The sequence below is a fragment of the Dipodomys ordii genome, unplaced genomic scaffold (assembly GCF_000151885.1).
Source record: "Dipodomys ordii isolate 6190 unplaced genomic scaffold, Dord_2.0 Scaffold152, whole genome shotgun sequence".
In the NCBI taxonomy this organism is placed as follows: Eukaryota; Metazoa; Chordata; class Mammalia; order Rodentia; family Heteromyidae; genus Dipodomys; species Dipodomys ordii.
The window spans coordinates 67,829-93,512 of NW_012267368.1; the positions used below are offsets into that span (position 1 = coordinate 67,829).

The 25,684-nt window shown below is 43.2% G+C and overlaps 1 protein-coding gene across 1 annotated transcript in view; it reads left to right on the forward strand.

Annotated features, from left to right (window-relative positions):
* Positions 1 to 25,684, forward strand: part of Sh3bgrl2 (SH3 domain binding glutamate-rich protein like 2) — a 46,676-nt gene that overhangs the window by 3,472 nt on the left and 17,520 nt on the right. The window contains exon 2 of the mRNA XM_013032277.1: positions 22,525 to 22,710. Within this exon, the coding sequence (XP_012887731.1) occupies positions 22,525 to 22,710 (186 nt within the window). The remainder of the gene's footprint in view (positions 1 to 22,524; positions 22,711 to 25,684) is intronic.

The following is a 25,684-nucleotide window of genomic DNA, read 5'->3' on the forward strand; positions in this document are numbered from 1 at the left end:
TCCCTTCCCTTCCCTTCCCTTCCCTTCCCTTCCCTTCCCTCCCCTTCCCTTCCCTCCCATTCCCTTCTTTCCCTTCCCTTCCTCATCTGTGATCCTCAGATCTCAGCCTCCTAAGTAGTTAGGATTACAGGCATGAGTCATCAGAGTCATCTTGTAGTTTTTAAACATGAGAATCATTCATTTCATTCATTTGTTCATTCAATGGCATTTTCTAAGCCTCTGCTCTTACCTAGCTCTGTTCTTGGTCTTAAGGAGAACTGGATGAGATTGGAGAGCTTGGTTCCTTAAGCAACTCCCGGACTCAAGTGGGGGTGGTAAGAGGACAGGTAAAACCAGCATTAATGGTTTTACCTTTAAAAGTCAACATGTAACCCAAGGTCAGGTGCCTCTTTCCGTGACATTCTTAGTAGACCTAGAAACAATGCAGGCAGCTGAGGGGTGAGGGGTGCCTTAACATTGCCGGGTGCCAGATAAGGAAGAAATATGCTAGAAGTCATAAAATGCATAAAAATGCATAAAATGCACATGGGAGCTTTAGGCTGATATCAGCCAGGATTGAGATAGATGTGAGCCTAGGAGAGTTTGTGAACCCTTTTTGTGCAGTCTGGGAAGTGGGGAGCGCAGGTGGAAAGGGATGTAGCGGAGGTGGAGGCCCCGTTGTCCTCTTCTCAGGCAGGAAGCCCATGACAGCAAACTCCATGGTGTCCAGTGCTGCAGGGCTGTCTTCCACTATCTGCAGCTTATCTGCTGTTTGGGAACCTTTATTCCTTCACCAACCAAGGTGCTGTCTGGCAGAGGAGGATGCCTGGTAGGGGCTTCAGAAGTTTTCTTCTTCCTACTTATTTCAAAAAACAAATAATGAAGTCTTTTAACTTTCATTAAAGTTCCTGGGCACAACTAGAGTTGGAAGGAAATACACAGCTCCCCTGTCCTTCTCTCCCTTCCCCTGTCCTCCTCTCCCTTCCCCTGCCTTCCTCTCTCTTCCCCCACCTTCCCCCCTTTTTGCAGGTGCTGGGCTTGAACTCAGAGTCTGGAAACTACTCCTGAGCTTTTTCACTCAAGCCTAGTGCTCTTGCACTTGAATCACCCCTCCAAGTCTGGCATTTTGCTGGCTAGTTGCAAGGAAGAGTCTCATGGAATTCTCTGCTCAGGCTACCTTTGAACTGCAGTCCTCAGATCTCAGCCTCCTGAGTTGCTAGGATTATAGGCGGGGAGCTACTTGTATGTGTATGGGTGTGTGTATCACCTGGTGGGCTCTCTCTCTCTCTCTTTTCTCTCTCCCTCTTTTTCTCCCCCCCCTCCAATGAAATCCAGCTACCTAGGGTTATGGAAAGGAACATTGGGCACAGAGATTAAATGGCTCACTCTTAAGTCATGTATGCAGTTGGTGCAGAGCTATGGTGTTATTAGAGTCCAGATTCCTGCATGCATTCATTCGCAAGTTCCTTCATCCATGAATTCCTTTGTGCAGTAACTGATTTATGTGTTTGCCAGACACTCATTGGAAGCTAAGTAGCAGGCTCTCCGTTGTTGTGACCTTAGGTGCTAGGTGTCTGGATGGTAAGGAAAACAGATACGGACTCTGTCTCCTGGCACAGGGGTTGACTCCGTCCATCATAAACCATTTAATCATGCATAGGATTTAATCAAGGAAGTTGAAGGACTGATGTTGACTTGGGTGACTGTCATGGGTAGGACACAGATTGGACAGCAGTACATCCTGGATGTTGGAGAGCCATTGTCATTGCGAGTAAAAGAGAGAGAAATTGGGAGCCCAGCTGGGAAATGTGGAGCTTGTTCAGGCTTGTGAGTAAGGGCAGATATGAAGGGCTTAAAAGTTGTTCTGCTCTTTGCAGCTGTAAAATGGATGCCTACTGCTTTGTGTGATTATCATGCTAAGCATGAAATTACCAGTCAAGCTGTTGCTTCTCCATAGAGTGTATTCAGTGTAAATTTCTGTGTAAGGATGCCAGGAACAATAATTCCAATGCAGTTAAAGTTGGGATGTGGGTGTGTGAAAGTAGATTATTTCCTTAGATGTCTAATGCCACAAGGAACTATGAGAGAGGATGGCAGTGGTCTGTGGGATCTTTATTGTCACACTAAGGGAGTGACTTCCTGCCTTGGCACACATGGGAGGCTGAAGTGAACTGACCTGTGGTTCTAGAGCTGTGAGAGCAGAGTCCAATCCCTGGGGACTGAGTCCATCATGGATGTTTGATGTCTTGTAGAGTTCAGGTCGGTTCCCACAGTGCACCACACCCCAGCGCTTCTTCTGGTCAGGGCACCGGGAGGAAAGTGTGGAGCTTTGCAGTCAGAGCGTTGAGGAAGTGACCTTGGAGACCAGAGACAGGGGTGCGGATATGATGGAAGGGGAGGCTGAGAGGGCACACACACTTGTTTTCTAGAACTGCTGTCAACAAACCCCCCCACACGGTGCTCCTTCAGTAACAGAATTGTGTCACCTGGCTATGGAAGCTAATCCAAGTCAAGGTGAGGGCCGAGAGGTTGAGTCTGTTCCATGCACATCTCCTCACTGCTGGTGCCCTTCTGGCCACTGACCAGACCTTGATTGATTGATTGACTGTGTCTATCTGTCCATATTTCCCGCTTATGAGGGCACAGTCATTATTGAAGGAGGGCCTGCACTTATGGGCTCATCTTACATAGGTCCTCTTTAAGGTCCACAAATACCGAAGGCCAGGACTGCCTTTATCTTCTGGGGGACATAATTGAACCCATAACAGCATGCACTGTCTGGGTTGAAATAAAAAAAGACAAATTAATGGAATTTCCCTCCTTTAGTTGGCAAAAACAGAAGGCAGATTACTTAAATCTTAAAGTCAGCAGCTAAATAGCAAATTATATAGCTTCTCTAAGGTCTGTTGCTACAAAGAGAGATTTATCAGTACTTGCCTCTATTTCTCTAATACATTTCCCTATTTCTCAAATTTGATTGAAACCTGTAAATATAGCTATAACAGAGGGTGTGGATTCCTTAATGGAATCATGGGCTTTTTAGCCACTTACATTTGGAACTTTAAATAGTAGGCATGTTAATCCATTTGGAGAAAATAAATTTTGAATAAATAAATAATTTATGACATGAAATGCAAGGTAGTTTCCACACTGCAGGCAGGAATGTGTAACTGTGTGACTCTCCCAAACCTTCTTTTTTTATTTTCTGGTTCTCATTCTCTCTCTCCCTTTCCTTCCTTTCCTCCTTCCCTCCTTCCATTTCTCTCCCTTTCTCCCTCAGTGCCTCCCTCCCTTTATTTCTCTCTCTCTCTCCCTCCTGTCTCTCCCTTTCTTCTTCCTTTCCTCCCTCCCCCAACTCCCTCCCCCCCCCTTTGTCTTTACCAGTATTGTGGTTTGAACTGAGGATAACAGTGGTCTTTGGATCTTTAGCTCACTAGATCTTTGCTGTCACATGCAATGGAGTTACTGCCCTTTCACATAGAGGGATCTGAAATGAGCTGACCTGTGGCCTTGAGTGTGCTTAGTTGGTGCTCTACTGCTTGAGCCATGCCTCTGGCCCAAGTTTTTGTTGCTTATTTGGAGTCTCATAGAATTTTCTGCATAGACTGACTTGAAACCTTTCTCTTCCTTATCTTAGCCTCCTGAATAGCAGAGATTATAGACATAAGTAACCAGTGCTGGGCCTAATTTTTTTTAAATATATAATACTTAGGTTTGATTAAAACTCAGGGCCTTGCATTTGCCAGGTGGGTACTCTGCCTCTTGAGACACGCTGCTAGCTCTTTGTGCTTCATTTATTTTCAGGTAGAGTCTTGCATTTTGCACAGCTGGCCTGGAGTTCTGTGTTCCTGTTTATACTTACTGCACAGATGGGGTGATGGGCCTGCACAAACCCAGCTTTTTTATTCTCTGAGACAGAAGCTCATGAACTTTTTTATACAAGGCATAGCTATGAACCACCGTCCTGATCTCCGTCTCTTGAGTAACTCAACTTTTTTTTTTCTTGCTGCTGTGGTTTATCCCCCAAAGGTTCCCATAGGTGGGCCACCCTTTGGGGTAAGGACGTTGGGAAGGAATGAGGTCTTTGGGAAAAGACTGAGGTAGCTGTGTGGGTCCCCAGTTAGTTCCTGAGGGAGTGGTTTGTTATTAAAGAGGAAGCTCCCCCCTCCCTACTTTAGCTTCCCTTCTTACCATGTGATCTCTTCGGTGTTATACTGTGATGCGGTGGCACCAAGGGACCCTCACCGGGGATGAACTGAGCAGCAGCTCCAAAGCTGGACTTCCAGTCTCAAAACTTATGAGCTAATAATAAGCAAGCCTCATTTCTTTCTTTTTACATTGCCTAGCCTCGGGTATTTTGTTATAGCAATGGAAAGAGGATTAATACACATGTGAAGTAGCAAATTAACATTTCAGGAAGACATTCTACTTCTGATTATTTACAGTTGTCATTTTGGGTCCTTTTTCTAGCTGTAGCTTAAGAGCATGTCATTGAAACTTGATGTTTAGTGTTGTTCTTTTAAGAGTGGCCAGCATATACTATTGCCTGGTTTGTCAGGAGAAGGACTGGAGTAGCTGGAGAAGCTGGGGAGGGGAGAGGAAGAGCATGAGATTAAAAGCCTAAACTAGCTGGCAAGTGAAAGGTCTAAGGCATTACAGCTTCTCTTCTGTCTCCTGCCCTGAATAGGCCCTGAGCTTGTCTTATAAGCACTGGCTAGTTTTTAGAAACTGGACGGTGGTAATTGGAGAGTTATTATTGTACATTTTTATATATTTTTGTATATTTCATTTTTCCCCCAAACTTAAAAAAATGGCCTAGAAAAAGCATTTAGTTGGCTGTTTCCTTTCTGGATTCAGGACAGCTTTGCCGTAGGTCAGAAAGCTGAACTTGGGTGCCAGGTGTAGGCTGAGAGCTTGTGCAGCCTCAGGAGATTTACAGGTTGGTGGGCCTCCTCTACCTCTGTTGCTGTTGACAGCTGATTCCCAAAGGCATCTGGCTGTTTGGGGTGGTATCAGTATTTGGTAGAATCCAGGGTGTGATTTCCTGGAACTGACCCCCAAAAGGAAGCAGCATGGTGAGGTGAGCATTGGGGTGTGTCAGCTTCACCCTGGGCCCCGTGGGCTCTGCCAGCTCTGCTAGAGAGTCCAAAGCATAATTGGCTGATGAATAAGGTTCTCCTGGCTCCCAGATGTGCTTTCCATTTCCTGATGGGTGATAGCCAAACTATGCAGATACGTTTCTGTCACCTTGGATAGATCTAGTGGCTCTGGGAGCACAGGACTGTTACCACATAGGTAGCATGCTGTACATGTCAGGCTACTGGTATTTGGTAAATGCCAGACAAGGCAGCTGCTATTGCTGAATACGAAGCCACTATTAAAAGCAGAACAAAGCCAAACAGAAAACCCAAAACAACAGCAGCAGCCGGCATTGCTATTGGTTTAGTTTTTCTTCTGTGATCTTACTTATTCATGGCATTCCCTTGTAGATTACAGCAAGTAAATAGACCCAAAGAGGAAATGGGAATTAAGAAAAGCAACAAATTGCAATACCCAAGCACCTCTTCATTTATATATAAAATAATAGTCATACTGAAAAAAAATCCCAAAGACAAGGAAACAAAGGACTTCTTAATTGGTCCTATCGTTTTTTTAGATGACTCTATATTTTTTATCTCATATCTGGTGTACACATGCACATCTGAGGAAAGGTGGGAGCAGAACACAATCAGTGGAAAATGGTGAAAAAATACAGTAGAGGGGCCCATCAGCTGCACTGGACATGGATGAAAGTGAGCTAAGCAACTCAAGGGCAGTGTTGGAGGGAGGGAACAGCCGACACTAAGCAAAAGACATGTACATCTCACCCATTTGTAAAAAAATAGTTTTATTGTTAAAGGTCATGGAGTTCATAAGCAATATAGATGAAGATAATGATTACTACCAGCCCCCGTAGTTACCTGTGGCCATATTGGAGGTCAGTGCATGTCATGGTTAAGGCAGGGGCTGAGTTCGAATACTGTTTCTACCACTGATGAAGGCAGTACCTTAGGCAGGTCTCTTCAATTGTAAAAGGAGTAGGAATGGTACCTTACGTATACATTGCTATGAGATTTGAATGAAGAATAAATGATTGGCGCTTTTTAACAGCTCAAGGCAACATAGTATTCCTATCATATCATCTTTCTTTAGTAGTAGTTACTTAGACTAGCAATAATAAAATACCATGGCTTTGAACTGTGTAAGATCTTTATCCAAAAACAGAGGTACAATACATAAGACTAATACACTGAGAATGCGTTGTGGTATAATTTTAGGAGAGATTTTGGTAAATGTGGAAAGTTGTTTGGTTTTTAATTGAAATGTAAATTAAGAACAGTACAAGTTGGATGTATCATTCCCTGAACATACCATTTAGCATTTGACTGTAGTTTGTGGACATTTTGTAGGTACCCAGCAGGTTGGTTGTGAGTCATTCTCCTATAGTTATTCCCTGCCTGTACTGTGCCTAACACCATGCAAATAGTCATATCCTTTGCTGCACACAGTATCTGGTTTTGGAGCTCTGGCTTGATTTAAGGTTTTCTAAACTTACAGATAGATATCGTCCCAGATGACAGCTCTGACTGATGGGCATTTGGTGCCTGGAGAGCGGAGAGAGAGGTTTGGAGCCTTGTCTGGGATCAGCCGGAATAAGCCTGATTGATTACTTGGGCCTGCTCAGGCCCCAGAGGCTTATGCCTCACACTTGTCATTTGTGTCTTTGACCATCTTTAGATTTGTGGAACTGACTGTAGACTATTTTGAGTCTTTAACTAACAGGGACAAGGAACATGAGACTCTTTAAGTTGAACTGATATCCTCTGCAAAGTCTCTCTGTCTCATAGCCCAAACTGAGGGTTTGGGTAATGGAGAAGGGCCTGGATTTCTGTATTTAGTGAAGAGGAGTGGCAATTTCCAGAATCCCTGCTGGGAAGTGTGAATGCTCTCAGATCTGACAGGTAGGCACTGCATGATGGTACAAGAGGTGGAGGTTTTCAGAGGCAGTTGATAGGACAGAAAGGTGACTGAACGGGTATTAAGCCTTGGAACATGGACAATAGTTGTGATTGCCTGCCCTTGCCCCAGGAATGTGGTAGGAATTTTCCAGCCCATTATTTAATCCTCTCAATGAGAGCATTAAGGCACAGCATGGCTATATATCATACAAGCATCATTCAGTTTATAGGTAGAACCTAATTTCTAACACTTGTCATTTAATCTTGTGTCCTGTGCTTTTCCATTATCCCACAGTGCCGATCAGGGAAGTCCCTGACTAAAAACCAATGAGAACTCGGGTGTGCTGACCCATCAAGCAGGCCAGAATAACAGCGCGTGCGCCCCAGTTACAAAAGGGGTATGGGATTACTGAGGAGCACTTCCAGTTCCCACTGGGCTGTTGGGCAGGTAGTTAATTGTAGGCACTGTTCCCTCAGGGTAGATGAAGGCAAAGGCTGTGCTTTTGCAGAGACTGGGAAATAACTAAAGGCAATATGGCTTGAAGCAAAAAGCTAATATTTAATAATAAAAAATTATAATTAAATAGGATCACACTTATGTCATATGCTTTTTGTTTCTACTCGTATTCCTCAAAGTAACAGTATAGTAGCTATTCTTATTTTCCCCCATCTGTATTAGAAAGGAACTAAAACTTCAAATAACTTGCCTTATCATAGAACCCACAAAGTCTAGGTGCCCAGATTGCTGCCTTCCTCTTCCTATCAGCTGTGTTCCAGAGAAACAAATGTGAGATTAAAGGGAAATGGTTCTCGGTGGTGCTCTGAAGAGACTGTGTAATGCACGTGCAGTGGAGTTGGGCGCAGCTGCCTTGATGAGTTAAACTGGAGGAAGTACACGGGCTGGGAGGGCAGCAGGGTAACGAGGGAGTGACCTGGTTAGCCTGACTGTCTATGACCCAGCCATGAGGTCAAGGATGGAGCCCACTGGTGCAACGGGAGATGGCAGTGGGGATGTTGTGTGTACTTTGAACCCCTGGATTTCCTGGGAGAAAGCACTGATCTCCACGGGCTAACATCCCATTTTCTATTCCACAAAACAAGTGTTGTGTTGTGGGGATAGAAGGAGTTTATCAGTGTCCTGCCACACCCACAGCAGGAGTTCAAGCAAGAGAGGGGGCAGAATGTGGGGAGCAGGCTGTTGGCGATTGGAGGACCCGTCAGAGCTTAGACGGCCTGTGAAGGGAAAGATACAGCCAACACATGTAGGTGCCAAGGCAGGAAGCCCACATCGGTGATCAGCAAAGCTGTTGTTCATTAACTTCACCTGTCCAGTGACACTGTTGTAAGATTGTTGACATTGTGTGTTTGTCAGGCACCTCCCTTTCTTACATTTGATTCTTTATGTGTAATTTCCCCTCAAAGCCTCATAAACTTTGGAGATAGAAGGGCTGGATGTGATCCAAGTGAGGTGATAGGTGGGATAAACATGGAGAAGGAAGACATGGTTTTGAATTACACTTCCCTAACGCACAAGGAGGCGGGGCAAATCCTGCAGTCTCAGGATCCCACAAGTCCCCATTTGCAGAGTCACTGAAGCACCCTGAAACGGCAGCTGTTAGGAGCAGTCACTTTCTGGCCTTTGTAATTGTTCAATTTTAAATGAGCTATGACATTCAATTAAGAAAAAAAATTTGTTCTGATAATCAGATAATAGATTCTGAGTCAGATGGAACACAGCCTTAGGAAGACCCAAGCTTACATTGTTTATGGGAGTTAGTGTAGAGAAGTCACAATCTGGTTGTAGAGTCTGAAAAACCTCTCTCTCTCTCTCTCTTGCTCTCTCACTGTCTCACTCTCTCGCTCTCTCTCTGCCTCTGTCTCTCTCTCTGTCTCTCTTAGTAAGCACAATGTTTTAGTTTTTGAACAAATCTGTTTTCAATCCTGGGAGATAGCTATCTCATATACAAGCATAATCTGATTTCCCTCTTCCCTGAGATGTTTCTGGAACCTTCCTCCATCCTGAAGTGTGGCAGATTACCAGAGCTGAGCCATGGTATAGTGGACCCCTCTTCCCTCCCTAAGGGCTTACACCTTGGGGTTCTATAGCTCCACATTTTTCCAGCTGAGGGCTGTTTTTTTAATTGCATACACATTTTTCTTGATCATTGAAGGTGGTTTGGGCATGTAATGTCTCAAGTAGGAAAACACGAGGTGATGTGTATACCTCAGCAAGGATGGGACTGTGGGAAAAGTCGTCATGTGAAAGGAAGGCAGTGATAACCCTAATGGTTATGAGTGCTTGTTGGTTTTACTGCTCTATGCCGACTGTCTCCTGAGGACATTTGAACTTTCCACTTCCTGTGAGGCTTAGTTTTAGGGGGATAAAAGTAACTATTTCCTGTGCTTGGTGTGGGTCACTAATCTCACAGCTGCCCCTCTGAGGTCATTAGATCCCCCGCCAGAGCTGCCTTGAAAACCTGGAGGGGAAGTTTCCTCGGAGCCAGGCCAGGTGAGACTCCTGCTTCCACTTTCACCGATATCTATAGTTTGAAAACAAGACAAACAGGTATTCAGTGTTTAGCACCTCAGTCATGTTTTCATAGTGAGCTTGGTTCTGGAGATAATTAACAGTGAAGGCTTGATTAATAATACATCTTTTGCACTGTTTTTCCATTAGAAGAACAAAGAGAGAGCCCCACCACTGAGTTAACAAGAGCTAAGTTTGTATGTGGATGAAAACCTTCCTGGCCTTTCAGAGCATCTAGCTTTAGCTGCAGGCCTAACGGTCCTGGCATTTGAGCGCTGTGTGATCTGCCTCTAGCCTACCTCTGCAGCATTTCTCGCGGTTCTTTTGGTTGCTATATAAATACACCAGGCTTGGCTTCCTGTGCTTTCTCTCATTGTCTGAGCTTCCCTGTACTGGGACTAGTTCCATTCCCGCCTCTCTTCAAAGCCAGTGCTCACCATGTCCCAGTGAGGCTTTCCTCACTTCCCCTCTCCTTTGCTCTCCCTCCACACCCCTCCCCACATGCCTGCCCCCTTGCTCTCCGGGGCTTCACTTCTGTCCCCCTGTGTGGTTCTTCAACTTCTAAGTTCTTTGAGGTCACAGCTGGTTCTGCTTATCTTTTCAGTCTCCTGGGTTCCTTTTAGAGAATTTGACTTGTACTATTTTATTGTGTAGATGCAAGAGAAATGCCATTTTCTAATTTCCATCTCTGTCTGTCTCTCTCTCTCACACACACACACACACAACCTGAGTTTATGAGCACACCAGAGAGGAACAAGAGGAACAGGAATGGAGTTGGTCTGCTTTGGAGACAGAAGGGCTGTGTGATCACTGCCTATCTGTTATCAAGGTAATTCCAGCTGGCACCAGTGGCTCATCTGTTATCTGTGTTACTCAAGAGGCTGAGATCTGAGGATCATGGTTTGAAGCCAGAGGCGCAGGAAAGTTCCTGAGATTCTTATTTCCAGTTAGCAAACAAAAAGGCAGAAATGGATCTGTTGCTCAAGTGGTAGAGCACTAGCCTTGAGCACAAAAGCTGATGGACAGTAACCTGACCCTGAGTTCAAGCCCCAGCTCATACACACAAACACATAAGATAATTTCATTACATTATTACTTATAAGATACTAGACTTCCAGAGTTTCTATGTGGAATGAACCTGAAGACCTTGAAAGGAGCCAATGATTGACAGTTGGCAGTTCACTGTGTGTCCTGCAGAGGTGTGTGTGTGTGTGTGTGTGTGTGTGTGTGTGTGTGTGTGTGTGTGTGTGTGTGTGTGTGTGTGTGTACCTGAATGAACTCACCCAGACTTTAATGAGTTAGGTAATTCCACAGAGTTTTAGAAGCACGGTTTTGGTGTCAGTTTGGAAATGGAGCAGCAGACTCGTGTGTAAGTGGACTTACCATGCCAAGCTCCTCAGAAAAATACAGCAGTGGATGTTGTGGTTTGATATTCTTGATTTAACAATACAGGAACTTACATGATATGTATTAGGAAGATTCCTAACCTAAAAACAGTGTACAATGAAATAGAACCATGCATTTGTATTCAGAGGAAGCGAGGTGAGCTTTGATTACATAGAAAGCACCAATCTGCAGTTCACACAGTAGCTTTGTGACTCCTCATTCTATCCCCCACATTGTGACGTCTTTTGCCCTCTGCGACTCCTTTCCATCTTCTGTTATCATACTGGAGACTTCTCCTCCTCCTCCTAGGAACTATTTGTTTTGTGCTCCTTTGTATGTTTCTGGTGCTTTTGTTCTTTGCTTTTACAGTGTAGGCGCTTCTTCCTCCCTTCCTCACAGAGGGTCTGCCTGACTTGTGGGTGGCTTGCCCTGGAGGCCTCTGTTACGCCCCGTTCACTGTGCTTGCTTGGCAAGCCTCGATAGACGACACAGACCCGGCCTGTCCACCTAGCATATCCCAAAGCCTTGCAGGCCCTTGTGGAGAGTTTATGGAATTTGGGTCTGCATTTAAAAGAGATTTTGGGTTTTCTTTCTGCTGTGTCATACTCTCTCAACTTATCCTTCTTAGTTATTTTTAATTTCTTCACTTTATTTTTCTTTTCTTTCACAGTCCTAGGGCTTGAACTCAGGGCCCGGGCCCTGTCTTTGAGCCTTTCTTTGCTCAAGGCTGCGTTCTACCTCTTGAGCCACAGCAACACTTCTAGCTTTTTCTGGGTAGTTTATTGGAGGTAAGAGTCTCACAGACTTTCCTGCCAGGCTGGCTTTGAACCATGACCCTCAGATATCAGCCTCCTGAGTAGCTAAGATTACAGGCATGAGCAATCAGTGCCCAGCAAGATGGAGTAGACAGTTCTATGGCTGAAGATAGAAATCTGAGGTAGAGAACAGAATTGAGCACCCTTCAAATCAGAGGTTATCTGGTCTGGAATGCAGGAGTTAGGGTCATCTGTGGAAAAGCAAGGGCCTGTCACAATTTGAGACAGATATGAAAGCTCCCAGGAACAGTTGTATAGCATGGAGTCAACACTGAGTATTAAGTCCCGTTACTTATAATTTTCAGTAGTCAGTATATACTAACCAGGTGTAATGGTTCATACCTATAACTCCAGTAGTGAGAAGGCTGAGGCAGGAGGACCTTTAGTTTATGGCCTGTCAGGGCTACAAAGTGAGACCCTGCCTCAGAAGAATGAAGAGAGGAAAGGGAAGAAGAGGGGAAGGTAGAAGAAAAGAGGAAGAAGAGGAAGAGGAGGGAGGGGTAAGGAAGAGGAAGAAGAAGAAGAGGAAGAAAGAAGAGGAAGATGACATCACACTGACATTACATCACAGTTCAGGTGGGGAGGAGAATGCTAATGATGTGGTCAACCCAAGAAAGGCTCCTGGTCTCTACAATGCAAGTAAGAGCACCCAGACTTGCTCTTAGACATAACTATGCCTGCTATGGACATTAAACTAATTATACTATCTCATTACACATTATAACAAGTATGATCTGCTCTTCTCAAAGTCATTTTTCAAATGTAACTAGTCATTGTTATACATGTTCTAAGTCACTTTTCACACCATTGGGAACAAAGTTTTCTGAAACACCCTGCTGTGGAGGAAGGGCCTCTGACCCCAGAACTGCCCGTGACTGAAGCCCTGTAACTGGGGTATACAGAAAGTGCTGCTGCAGCCCGACTTTCCCCTCACTGCAGGGGTGTGACTCTGATAGCAAGTTTTGTGGGAACAGCTTTTCTACAAAGCATCCTCTAATTAACAGGAAACACATGTGTGAGGAGTTGTATATAATCTGCAGAGAAAATGTCAGCAAAGAGAGACATCCTAAATTCCTATTTTATGCTTGGCTGACATTTTTTTTTTTTTTGAGGAAGCAAACATGTAATCTTGACAGGAAATGTAAAAACAGTATAAAAAAATCCGCCCACCCACATCTTTCCTTCTGTGGTCCTGCTAATGTCTTATTGTGGCTTTAGATTGTAAAGAAATACGGGATTTTGTTTTTCAGAAACACAGACTAAAAGTAGTTTAATGTACCATCGGTAGAGGAAGTAGTTGGGGCACAGTTGGCATGACAGGAGTGGGAAGGTAGATCATCAGCAGGTACTTGAACAGCTCTTCTGACCCCTCCAGACTGAGGCCCAGGGGTGTGTGGACTGGATGCTCACATGGTCAGCTCCCAGAGGAGTGAGTGGTTGGAGGAAGAGGCCACCCATGTTTCTCCATCTCCATGGGTTGGTCACATACCTGAGATCAAGCAATTATGTGAAATTAGACAGTGATACATACTTTCAAAAAGTTTTGTTTATCTTTTTAATTTTGATCCAGTTCTAGTGTTTTCCAACCTAGCTATTTTTAAGTCACACCAAGAATTAGAAGCAAATAGTGTTCCCATAACCTATGATCCGGGACAGGAAGGGAATTGCTTACTAAGCTATTGAGAAAACACTGATTCCCAGTCAGAAAATATAGATGGGAGATACTTTTATTAATGGTGGATGAGAGTGAAGTTCATAGGAGAAACATTCAGCCCCTGGCAAGGGTGAGTAATGAAGCCTTGGTGTGTTCAGAAATATTCCTTTAAACACAAACATGACCATAAGCTGACCAAGTTTCAACCCAGGAACTAAAAGTGATTGGGTTTCATTACATCTTAACTTGTTGATTTTCATCTGTGGTATTGAAAGAGAAGACAATGGGGTATAACTGAAAATACAAGAGGTGTTGACCTGAAGCAGATAATGACTTTAAAAATAGCTGTACAGGGGGCTGGGAAGGTGGCTCAGTGGTAGAATGCTTGCCTTGCATGCATGAGTCCCTGGGTTCGATTCCTCAGTATCACATAAGCAGAAAAGGCCGGAAGTGGCTCTATGGCTCATGGTAGAGCGCTAGCCTTGAGCTGAAAAGCTGAGGGACAGCGCCCAGGCCCAGAGTTCAGGCCCCACGACCGACAAAACAAAAATTCCTGGGCAGACTTTCTAAATCCCTGGGGATTGCCCTGGGACATTTGTTCAACAGTCTCCATCACCAGCTGAGTTCTCTATTGTTAGGTTGCTACTGAAAACTGAGTTCTCTTGCTCTCCTGCCTCATTTTCTCAGCTGAACTGGAGAATTCCTTTTCTCAGCTACTGTATGAGATAGAGATGGGAACGTGAAAAGGGTCACCAAAATGAACAGCACCTGTTTGGTCCTGGGTTTGGACCACATAGAGAAAGCCACTGAATTGCATTCTTCTGATGACAGTCCTGTGTACAGTGGTCTGGATCAAAGCCCTAGGAGCCTCTTTTCTGTCTTCATCACTTCTAACCTGCTTGGGCCTACTGTCTGGCTGTGTTGGATGTGTGGCTGGTTAGCTAAGCCTGGATGGAGAAGAAAGCCTCAGGGAACGTAGTATTCTCCCCATATTCACAGGGAAACTTGTTTTTACTCATGTGTGTTTCAGAGGGCCAATCCTCTGTTGAACTGGAGTTTAAAGTTGGGACAATATCATTGCTTTAATACTGACTGCCAGTTGTAATAGCTCTCGTGATGACACAAAAATATGCACAGTTTACTGTACCAATACATGCTCATCTAAGATGGTACAAAATAACAATTCTAATGATGGAATAAAGTTGAACCAGTATCATTAGTTTTAAGTTTTGATGGTAAAGGGTCTTCTTTTCCTCATCAATAAATACTTTTAGTGAGAATAATGTGTGCTAATGATGAGTATTATAATTTAAAGGTTTACTTTTAACTGTGTCATTGCTGAAAAAAATTTACAAAACTACAGAGACACAAATGGAAAATCAACATTAGAATTAAAGAACAATGACAGTCACGTCTGATCTCCATTCAGTAGTCATGCAATGGTGGTTGTGGTATCCATGCTTAAAATTATATTATCTTCCCTAGTGTCCTTTGGCTATTCCAATAAGTCAGCTAAAGACGATTGCATTTTTACATTAAAAGACAGAGAAATAATTCATGTGAGTTTTAGGAAACGTGTCTCGATATTTATGGTGACAGTTTTTATAGATGACAGTATTGTTTTCAGTAACAACATAATAGCAAACATTTTTTAAAAATCTACTTTGTAAAATGCTTGCCATGAACAGGAAAATGACTTGACAAGATATTATCTTTGCCTTGAACAGACAAATCAAGGAGAAGTGTATATAAAAGTCTGTGTATTTTAACAGCTGCTGTGTAACCCACTGCTGATAACCATTATCAGAAACACACACAAACTGCAGCAAATTTGGGACACTTAACTTTTTTAAGAAACTTATTTAAAACACACTTGGATTCTGATGTTAAGATACTGTTCTAATACATTAACATAAATAATAGAATGGATGCATGCAATGTGGTTATGATGATTACAAGAACAGAAAATATTTGTAATGCATTGAAACATCCCTTCCCACAGCATGGTTTATTATAGCAACTCTATGAAGTGTATTTCCAACATTGAATGCCTAGAAAGTAATATGAAAAACAAACACTACAGGATGATGAAATTGTTTTCTTTTAATTAAAAATTTTCAAGGTGAAAGGTTGATTTGGCATTACAAATATGGAGAAAAAGAAACAAGTGCATGTCCATTGAGAGAACGGGATGAAAAGTGTTGACTGAATTAAAACAAAAATAGAAGTATTTATTGAAGCTCAGTCATATTTAACACAAGCATGAGTGTCTGGCAGGTACCAAAACTGTGCTAACACATAGGAGAAAGCCACAGCCTGCCTTCCCACTGAGATCATTAACCTGGAATTGTTTTAATTTGCCACCTATGAAGTTCCTTGAAAATGCACACTGTTTTTCAAGCACCGTGGGTTCTTCTCGTGTCTGAAGGCTGATCTTCATTCAGGACGGTGTTTCTGGGAGTCTTTTCTTTTTCTCATGCCTGTTTGCCAGGTGCAAAAGCTGCCCTCCTCCGCTAGCTCTCGCCGTGGGCTCTGGCAAGGTGGGCAGGAAGGCCCGGGCCAGAAGCCCTGGCATCGTCATCTGTCTGCTGTGGGCCCAGTCACTGGCCTGATAGGGTCACGTGGCTGTAGCAGCTACAAGGATGATCAGGAAAAATCTGGGCTTTACATTTTCAGCTCTCCTTGAAGCGTTTTTCATATTACTTTCTAGGCACTCAATATTTTGGGGTAAGTAGTCCAGCTCCTGCTAGGGCATTTTCTGTCACTTGCATCTACTTCAGGACAGCGTAATGGCCTAGCATGTCCAAGAAGGATAAGTATTATATAAAGAATCCACCATGAAATCAGCTGTCTTTGAGGTATCTACTCAATTGCTAGAAAGTTCCTGGGGTCTTTAACAAAGGAAAGATCTTTTTACTTGAGAGGAGGAGTTGTCTGCAGACCCTCTGCCTCCCATACTCCAGTGCACCTCTCTTTACGTATTTTATCAGGTCATAAGAAAATTGTCTTTTCTTTTTTTCTTTCCTCTGTGGCCTTTTGATATTTTTCCATTTGTGATACATAAAAGACCCTAACCAGTGTCATATCTACCTCAAGTCAGAAAAGAAACTGGTGTTTGAAGTGTAAAAGTAGATGAAATATAGACCTTATTGCATCAAATACATAAAGTCTTTTACTTTTTTTTTGTCAGTCATGGAGCCTGAACTCTGGGCCTGGGCGCTGTCCCTCAGCTTTTCAGCTCAAGGTTAGCACTCTACCTCTTGAGCCATAGCGCCACTTCAGCCTTTTTCAGCTTATGTGGTGCTGAGGAATCAAACCCAGGGCCTCATGCACGCAAGGCAAGTGCTCTACCACTGAGCTACCTTCCCAGCCCTACATAAAGTCTTTTAAAGTACCTGTAAGTCTATGTGTGTGTGTGTGTGTGTGTCTGTCATATGTATCATATATGAAATAGAGAAAGAAAAGTATCCTAAAGAAAGAAGTAATTGAGCAAATGTTTTACTGTTTAGCCTTTTATTTAATTCCCTCATGCAACTGAGAAAAAGGTACTGGGATCATTTCACCGATTCAGAGGCTGAGTCTGGGAGAGAAGTGAAGTAATTTCCCAAGGCTACCTACCTACAGGACCTTGTTTAAAACCAGGACAACCCCGGTGTTTTCCTCATTGTTCCCTTTCAGTGCCTCCTTTGTCTTTAATTAAACTTGCTTCCCACAGCTAACTCACATTCAGTTTCAGCTTTTTAAAGAAGCTTGTCTCACCCAAGCTGATTGTGCCTCTTCATTTTCTAGCGAACCCAAAGGCCCCAGGGTGCCATATCAACTGTGCACCTTGGAATTCAAACATGAAGAGACATGTCCAGAAGCCTATGGAAGGAATCTGGCCAGGGCTGCTTAATTATATAAGTTAACTGGCAGCCTCCTGGGAAAGAACTAATCCATAAGAGCTGGTTGAGGCAGTCGAGGTATGCAAGTTGTACTTAGGGGGTCATTGCTGCGAAGTAGGAAGCTAAGGCTAAATCAAGTGCGATGTAATTTATTTAGCTTGCCTTCTCATCTGCTCCCTCGAGATTACTGGGACCAGGAGGTTGCTGGGGAAAGCTACCCCTGTCTTTCCTAGAATTTCCACGGGTCACTGAGTGTCCACGCCATGTCAGCAAACTCTGCTGCTCAGCACAGACAGCTACTGCCCCGGGGTCTGGAGTGGAAAGGAGAAGGTTTATCTGCAGTGGCCAGGGAGGCACCGCTGAGGGGCTTGCTTGCAAGTTCCCCACGTATAATTGGAGGAAGGGGGTAAACAGGGTTCTACAGTAGCAATAAGAAACAGAATCGGGCAGACAACTGACATATTTGCTTCATTCCCAGTTGCCATTAATTTGCAAATGTTAACCAACAATTTAATAAAATCATTTAAAAAAACTGCCTTATGTTGTTATAATTTTAAGATTAATTGAGATTGAAATTTAAAATGCAATCACACACAGCTTTCCAAACAAAATATTACATCATGTTCATAGGTTTTTAAAAAGTAATCAAAGACCTCAAGCATGCAGTCATACACAGTTTTTGTCACTGTGAAAGTTTGAAACAAAGTGTTTTTTCCACATTTAGTGGTGGGATTCTTCTGAAGCACCTGTGCTATTTTCAGTTAGATACAGGATCCTAGACATTGCTTTTTACATTTATTTACACAGCTTTAGGACTAAGAAACACTGGTGTTTGGTTTGCATTACTGACCAGTTAACCTTTAGATAGGTTGGCTTCTAAATTAGATTTCCAAGTCAGTTTGAATAGCTTCTTTTGAAGTTCACTAAAAATCAGTGATGTTCAATGCTAAAGTGACCTTTTTTCAAGAAGTACTCTTCTTAGTAGCACATATTAATTGTACAAGGGGGTTAGGTTGCCTGTGGCGTGTACGCATGTATACAGATAATCTAGAGTAATCAGTTAAATTTATTGAGGCTACTTGAGTGTACCAGTCCCTACACTTGCAGAACTGGCTTTGTGGAGAGAGAGGTGAGGAGAAAAACAAGGAAACAGATATTAAGTAAACTTTTAATGTTTAGGCAGTTAAATGTCAGTGACATGGTCACTGGGCCCTCTGAGAGGCAAGAATGGTGGAATGAATGCCTCTAAGAGTTCCTTCTTGCCCTTATACTTGTGAAAAACACCTCCTGCTCATTAGCAGATGTATATTGTGCCTGCTGAGGACCAGACACTGGTGTGCTATGGCTGGGGAGCCAGCAAAGCTTCCTGCCCTCCTGCCAAGTGTATTCTAGGAGGAAGGGATGGACAAGCAAATGCATAAGTCATGAAGCATGTGGAATGCACTAAAGGCCAGTGGAGAGTTCAGGGGTGGCTTGTAGGAACTAAACTTCGAACCTGAAAATAAACAATAAAGATCTGTGATCTTTCCCAAAAAGTGGGCAAGCTTCTTTTTAGGTAAAGAGACAAATCTTTAAAAGGTAGGAAGATAGAAGGACAAAAGAAACAGAGAGAGACAGAGCTTTCTGTGTAACCCTGACTGACCTGGAACTATGCATATACATTTGAATGATAAGGGTTTTGCTTCTTAAAGAAAATAATAACAAAAATTCTGTTTAGCCATTGACACTGATTAAATTATGGCTTCCAGCTTTAATTTCCAGGCTCTATTGTGCAATAAAAACTCTTACTGAAAAATCTTCTTCATAATACAGAATTTCTCTAAACATATTAAATTACAATTATGGATTTTACCAGCTAAAATTACATTTTGAAACAAGCTATAGAAATCTGGACTAAGAGTAGCTTACCTTAGCAAGGCACTAGTGGTTAATGCCTAGAATCCTAGCTACTGTGAAGGCTGAGATCTGAGGATCATGGTTCAGAGACAGACCAGGTAGAAAAGTCCTGAGATTCTTAGTTCCAATTAACCATTGTAAAGCCAGAAATAGGGCTGTGGCTCAAATGGTAGAGCTCTAGCTTTGAGTGAAAGAGCGAAGGGACAGAGTGCACATCCTGAGTTCAAGCCTCAGTACTGTCTCAAAAAAAAAAAGTGGTTTTAACTTATTAGAGGCGTATTTGTCTATTATAGGGAAGTCTAGAACAGACTGTTGAAGGAAAGAGAGGGTGGCAGCTGCAGATTGTGGTCAAAGGTCCAGACTCCTGCTACCTACTCAACCATTCTTAGCATATGCTGTCTGTTTTCACATTAGTGAAATCATTTGTGTGTCTCCAGGCAGCTGTCCACGAGGCTGCAAAGAAGGAAGGTGAAGGGCAAGAACAAAGGGGCGTGTGTGTGTGTGTGTGTGTGTGTGTGTGTGTGTGTGTATGTCCTGAGGCTTGAACTCAAAAGTCTCAGCACTGTTCCAGAGTTTTTTTTCCTTAAGGCTAGACTCTACCACTTGAGCCATGCTTCCACTCCCAGTATTTTTCATGCTTAATTGGAGATGAGAGTATCACAGACTTTCCTTCCCAGGCTGGCCTTGAACCTTGATCCTCAAATCTCAGCCTCCTGAGTAGCTAGGATTACAGGGGTGAGCCACCAATTGCTGACTTTGGGGCTTTGTCTTTAGTTCATGAATGGGAGCCTTCCTAAGGACCCTCTGCCTTACATCTCTTGTCAGAATTGTCAGATCCCTTCTAAGTACAGAGGCAACTGGGTAAACAAAAGTTTGTGTAGCTGAGTACATTGCTCTCCTAAACAAAGCACACTTCTGTTACTAAACAAGGGAAGTTGGTTACTAGACAAGGAACAATTGTCTGCTGTGGATTCTTAAGTGTATTTAAACAAAAACAAACATGAATTGCTAGTACCTTCTACCTATGGATAAATTGACACACAGTTTACTCTTTTCTGTATTTGCTCAACAAAATTATAAACTTCTCATTGTAAGATGTATTTTATTTCACACAGATTGAAGTATGAGGAAAATAAAGGAACTGATTGTGTCTGTCATTGTTATTTGGACTCTGAGATCATGCTCAGCACATAAAGCACCCCTGGCAGTTTCCTGTAGCCAGCCAGGAAGCCTCTCTTACCTGGGCCCACCCCCAGGCTGGGTTCTCCCAGCAGCCACTCCCTGGCTGGGCCCTAGGGTTCCAGGATATGCCCCTCATTGCAGCTCTTAAAAACAGCTCCTAAGGGCATGATTCATCTTCCTTCCCAGTGCTAATGACACAATTCCACGGGAAAACTTGCTTCTTGTAGTTAAATGTCTCTGCTTTGTGAATTTGAGCAACTTGCTATGGTCTTAGTGCTCCCCCGCCCCTCCCCATTTCTACTTCTCAGTCATCTAGCCTTTCATTAGTGCAAGGCATTATACAGACCAGCAAGGAACAACATGCTCTGGGTTGTGCCCTGTCACCACAGAGGAACTTAGAATATAAACCCAGCATGAACTAACAAGGTAGAAACATACACTGAAATAAACTCTGTCCTGGACTGCCCCCTATGGCTATTCTCTGGGAACCTTGGAGGCTGCCAGTCTCTCTGCCAATCTCTTAAAGTGTATTTCTTCTGCTCGCTCTTTTGCATATTAAGACAACATGTCCAAAAAAAAAAAGGAAAATAAACTATTGTCCTTACCCAGTTCTTACTGTCCCAGCCTCTTTTGTTAGTTTTTTACATGATCTTGAGAAATATTTTTAAAACAAATATAAATTGATCTCAATTCTTTTCATTTTTCCCCTAAAAAGCGTGCCTTGTCTGTCTCTATAGAGATAGCTCTTTGGATAGCTCTCTGTATTTTAATATATATACATATACATATATACACACACACGTAAAACAGTATATGTATGTTTTACATTCTGATATGCCTTGGGAAGCTTTTTATTACAGTGTTAGCAATTCCCAGCAAGCATCTCGCATCGCCTTCGTCTCCTTTTTTCTTTCTAAACTGCACAGTATTGAAGTGTTCTTTTTGAAACACAAACAGCCATGCCTCCCTCATTTAAAATGGAGATATTATTTACATTTATCACCAGGCTGGTAAAGAACTACCCTTGGCATTTGAATACTGTTAGTGTTACGATGTCTTCTTAAACTTGACCATGATTCACTTTCATGCTCAGATACTGGCCCAAGGAGGAAAGGTGTTGTTGTCAGGGACACCTTCACACACCGATGGCTGTGGCCCTGATGAAATCAGCTTGGCCTGAGAAATGATTTCTGCTGTTTGCCACTTGGGTTTGATTTAGACGTATCGAGAGAGATATCAAGACTCACAAATTAAAGGTGTTGCTTTAGTCTGAATATTTATTTCCCTCAAATGTACATGGAAATCAAATCCCCATGCTCGTGGAATTGGGAGGTAGGCTGTTGGCAGGTGAAGAGGGGATGAGGCAGATAAACCAGAGCACTGGCCCATCCTTTCTAGTATGTGAAGAACTTTGTTCTGTATTCACATTACCCACAATCACTTACTAAAGGCAAGCCTGTTTTAGGAAACGTTACATGATGTGATGAAAGACATTGGGTATTGTTGTCTCGTGTAAATTAGGGCATACTCACACTAGCAAATGAAGAGAGGTGATACTTTGAAGGCTGTAGACACTTTGGCATCTCCTCAAGAGCACCCTGGACCCCAGTGACTGAAGCCGGAAGCATGAGCCAACCCTGCTCACTGTACATGCACAGCCCGCAGCTCCCTCCCACCTTAGGAGTGGGGGACATTTTCCTCTTGTGGATTGAGGAAAGGATTCTTTCATGATCGTGGTTATGGCTGTGGGATATCTGACAGCAGCTGCTGAGGGGAATGAACACGGTGCTGCTCCCGTGAATCACTGATGGGATCTACATGGGTTTCAATGGTTTGTGTAGAGGGAGCTCTCATGACGGTAAATGTCAGCTTCCTGTGGGGCAGGGGTAGGATAGGAGCCACTCTGGGCCATGGAGAACTAGGGTGATCTCTCATCTCATCTGTTCCTTCTGTCTGAACTGAACCTCCATGCTCTGGGACGATGAGATGTAGAATCACTGAATTAGAGCTTGTTTAATCCTCTTCAGTGATGACCTCTGGTAAACAACCAATCTCTCCATTCCCTTTCTTCTCTCTTCTCTTTTCTCCCTCTATATCAATCAGCTGTGACAATGAGAATTCTAAGCTGGTTCATTTTGGCAATATATATACTTCCTGTTTCAGGTAAGCATTTCTCTTTTATTTGTTTGTCCTCTCTCTTTAGATAAAGAAGAATCAGCAGGATGTGGTTAGATTTCTGGAAGCCAACAAGATAGAGTTCGAGGAGGTGGATATCACGATGTCAGAAGAACAGAGGCAGTGGATGTACAAAAATGTGCCCCCCGAAAGGAAGCCTGCTCAGGGCAACCCTCTGCCACCGCAGATCTTTAATGGCGACCGCTACTGTGGAGTAAGTGGCCAGATAGTTTTCACACCATTTCCTTCTTGCTTAGACCACGTGTCACCTGGAGCACAGTTGCGCGATCTCTTCACTCAGGGCCTACTCAGTGCCTGCTGAGGTATGACAGAATGAAGTTGCTAGGGGTACGAATCCAGTGACACACACCGTGTGACTGGTTGTATGATGTGCACGTGTCAGCCAGTCTTGCTGTTCCTTTCTTTGCTTTGGAAGAGCGGTGAGAAGGGAAGTTGAATATGTGTTGATTAAGTTCCATATTTTGAAACTTACCTTTTGAGTAATACATTCGGGGAGGATGTATTCTGGAATACAGAGAACTACTGACAGCCGATGAAAAGCCTGAGAGCTTTTCCTTAGGCCTGCGAGTTCACTCACTGTGAACATGTAAAATATTCTAGACGAAGTCAGTTTTGTCTGCCGCATATCAGCATACCTTCTTATTCCTTATCTTTTTCTATATATGTGTGTGCCAGTCCTGGGTCTTGAATTCAGGGCCTGAACACTATTCCCGAGCTTTTTTGCTCAAGGCTAACTCTCTACCACTTGAACTGCACTTCTGCCTTTTTTGGGTGGTTTATTGGAGATATTAGTCTCACGGACTTTTCAGCCCAGGCTGGCTTTGAACCATGATTCTCACATCTCAGCCTCCTGACTGGTTAGAACTAGAGGTGTGAGTCCCTGGTGCCTGGCTTTATTCCTTATCTGAAAGATAAGGTGAGTAGGGTAGGATTTGCCTTTTGCTTTGACTCTTAAAGTCTATAATCTGTGTTGATTTGGGGGAATGCAGTGCTTTTTAAGAAGGAGATAGGATTATGGTGCTGAGATGCTTGAGGGGCGATAAATAGCTGTGTGGGCTGTGGGCTGTGGGAGGGGAGGGCGAGGGATAAGCAACGGCTTTCAGTGACTTCAGAGGCAAGAGTTTCTCCAGATGTGTAAAAGCAAAGTTAGAACATCAAGCTGAAAGTAGATTCTACACAGACATCTGATTGGTAGCATCATGAGGAGACTTCTGCTACACATAACTTGGAGTTCTGGCTTTCCCTCACATGGTCTGGACATCTTTAGAATGTTCTTTCTTTGTAAGCCTCAGCTTATCACCTTCCAGCAAGCAATGCCACTGTCTGTCTTACTATGCCCAACATTATAACTTTCTAAAGCCGTTCTCAAGTACATTTATATAGAAGTAAAGGTCATTATTTCATGGATTTATATCCTGATATTCTGTTTTATTGGGGGAAAGTACATGGGGAACCAAGGACACAGTCTACTTATGATTACAAAGAATGGAGACTGCACTCTTTGCTTGCTGACTAAAATAAGGTAATGGTGAAAATGTTTGCAAATTATATTATTTAAAATAAAGCAGTGAACCCAACAATGTTATAATGCTTAAAACAAAAACCTGAAAGTTTTCTTTCCCTTGGACTTTGCTGGTCTGAAAAAGCCTTTATCCTGGCTTTGTGGATTGAGGGGAGCCAGTGGTGTGGAATTCTAGGTTGGAAGGGATTTCTATGCGGTTCCCTCCTTATCTTGTGGTCCCCAGTGCTGTGGTTGGAATGTCTTGTGCCATTTCCCCTTTTTTTTTTTACATTGACTTACTAATATTTTCGTATTTTTCCTATTATCTGTTCCACTTGTGATCTTTCTGGTTTGTTTACACCTCCATCTTCTCATTGAACTTTACAGTGAGTGCTTGTACTGGGATTTGAACTCAGGGGTGCTGACAGATACTAAACCACCTGAGCCACATCCCCAGCCCTTCGTGCCCTTTGTACTTTGTTGCTTTTTTTTTTTTTACTTAGTAGCATAAATAACATGTAATATTCTTTGTAATATCTATAACACTTGTATAATACGCTTCTTTCTAATTCATTTCATTTTTATTGCTCTTCCTTAACCTGTCTCCCTCTTCTTCCTCCCTTTTTAACAATATTTGGGGGGTTTCATTTTGCTATTTTCTTATTTTTGAGATAGGATCGTGTGCTTTCTCGCTGGGACCCAGCAGCCTTATTGGTTGAAATTTTGTCTGGCTCACTTTTTGCCCCAGGTTGACCTCAAATCGCATCCTTCCAATCTCCACCTCCCAAGAAACTGGGGTTACAGGGGTGAGCCACCACATCCAGCTCTAATTGAATTTTGTTGTTGTTGGTGGTGGTGGTGATGGGGCTTGAATTCAGGCCTAAGTGCTGTCCCTTAGCTCTTTTGCTCGAGACTAGTGCTCTCCCCTTTGAGCCACAGTGCCACTTCTTGTTTTCTGGTGATTAATTGGAGATAAGAGTTGCACCAAGGGTCTGGGAAAGTAGTTCAGTGGTAGAGTGCTTGCCTTGCATGCATGTGGCCCTGGGTTCGATTCCTCAGCACCACATAAGCAAAAAAAGCTGGAAGTGGTGCTGTCTCTCAAGTGGTAGAGCGCTGCTAGCCTTGAGCTGAGGAGCTGAGGGACAGCGCCCAGGCCCAGTGTTCAGGCCCCACAACTGACAAAAAAAAAAAAAAAAGTCACACAGATTTTCCTGCTTGGCTGGCTTTCAACTATGATCCTCAGATCTTAGCCTCCCAAGTAGCTAGAATTACAAGCATGAGCCACCAGCACCCAGCTCTCTCATTGAGTTTTTCTTTCATCTTTTACCCTTTTACTTGCTGTCTCATTTTTCCTTATTTATAACATTGTATTGTTAACACATGAATGTGAGATATTAAAGATCACGTTAAATATCACTTTTTTGGTTTTCAGTCCTCGGTTCTGTTCCTATTTATATTGATTTTTTTTCTTCCCTACCCTCCCTAGCTTATGAGCCATTAGTTTTTCCTTTTTTTATGTTTTGGTCTCAAGAGTTGAACCCAAGGCTTCACACATTGGGGGTACTGCTGAGCTGTCCCCCCATTCTGTTTGGGTCTTTCTCACACATAGAGGGCTTTCCTTAGATATCTGGTGATTTTGTCTTTTGTTTATTTAAGAGCTCAGGCA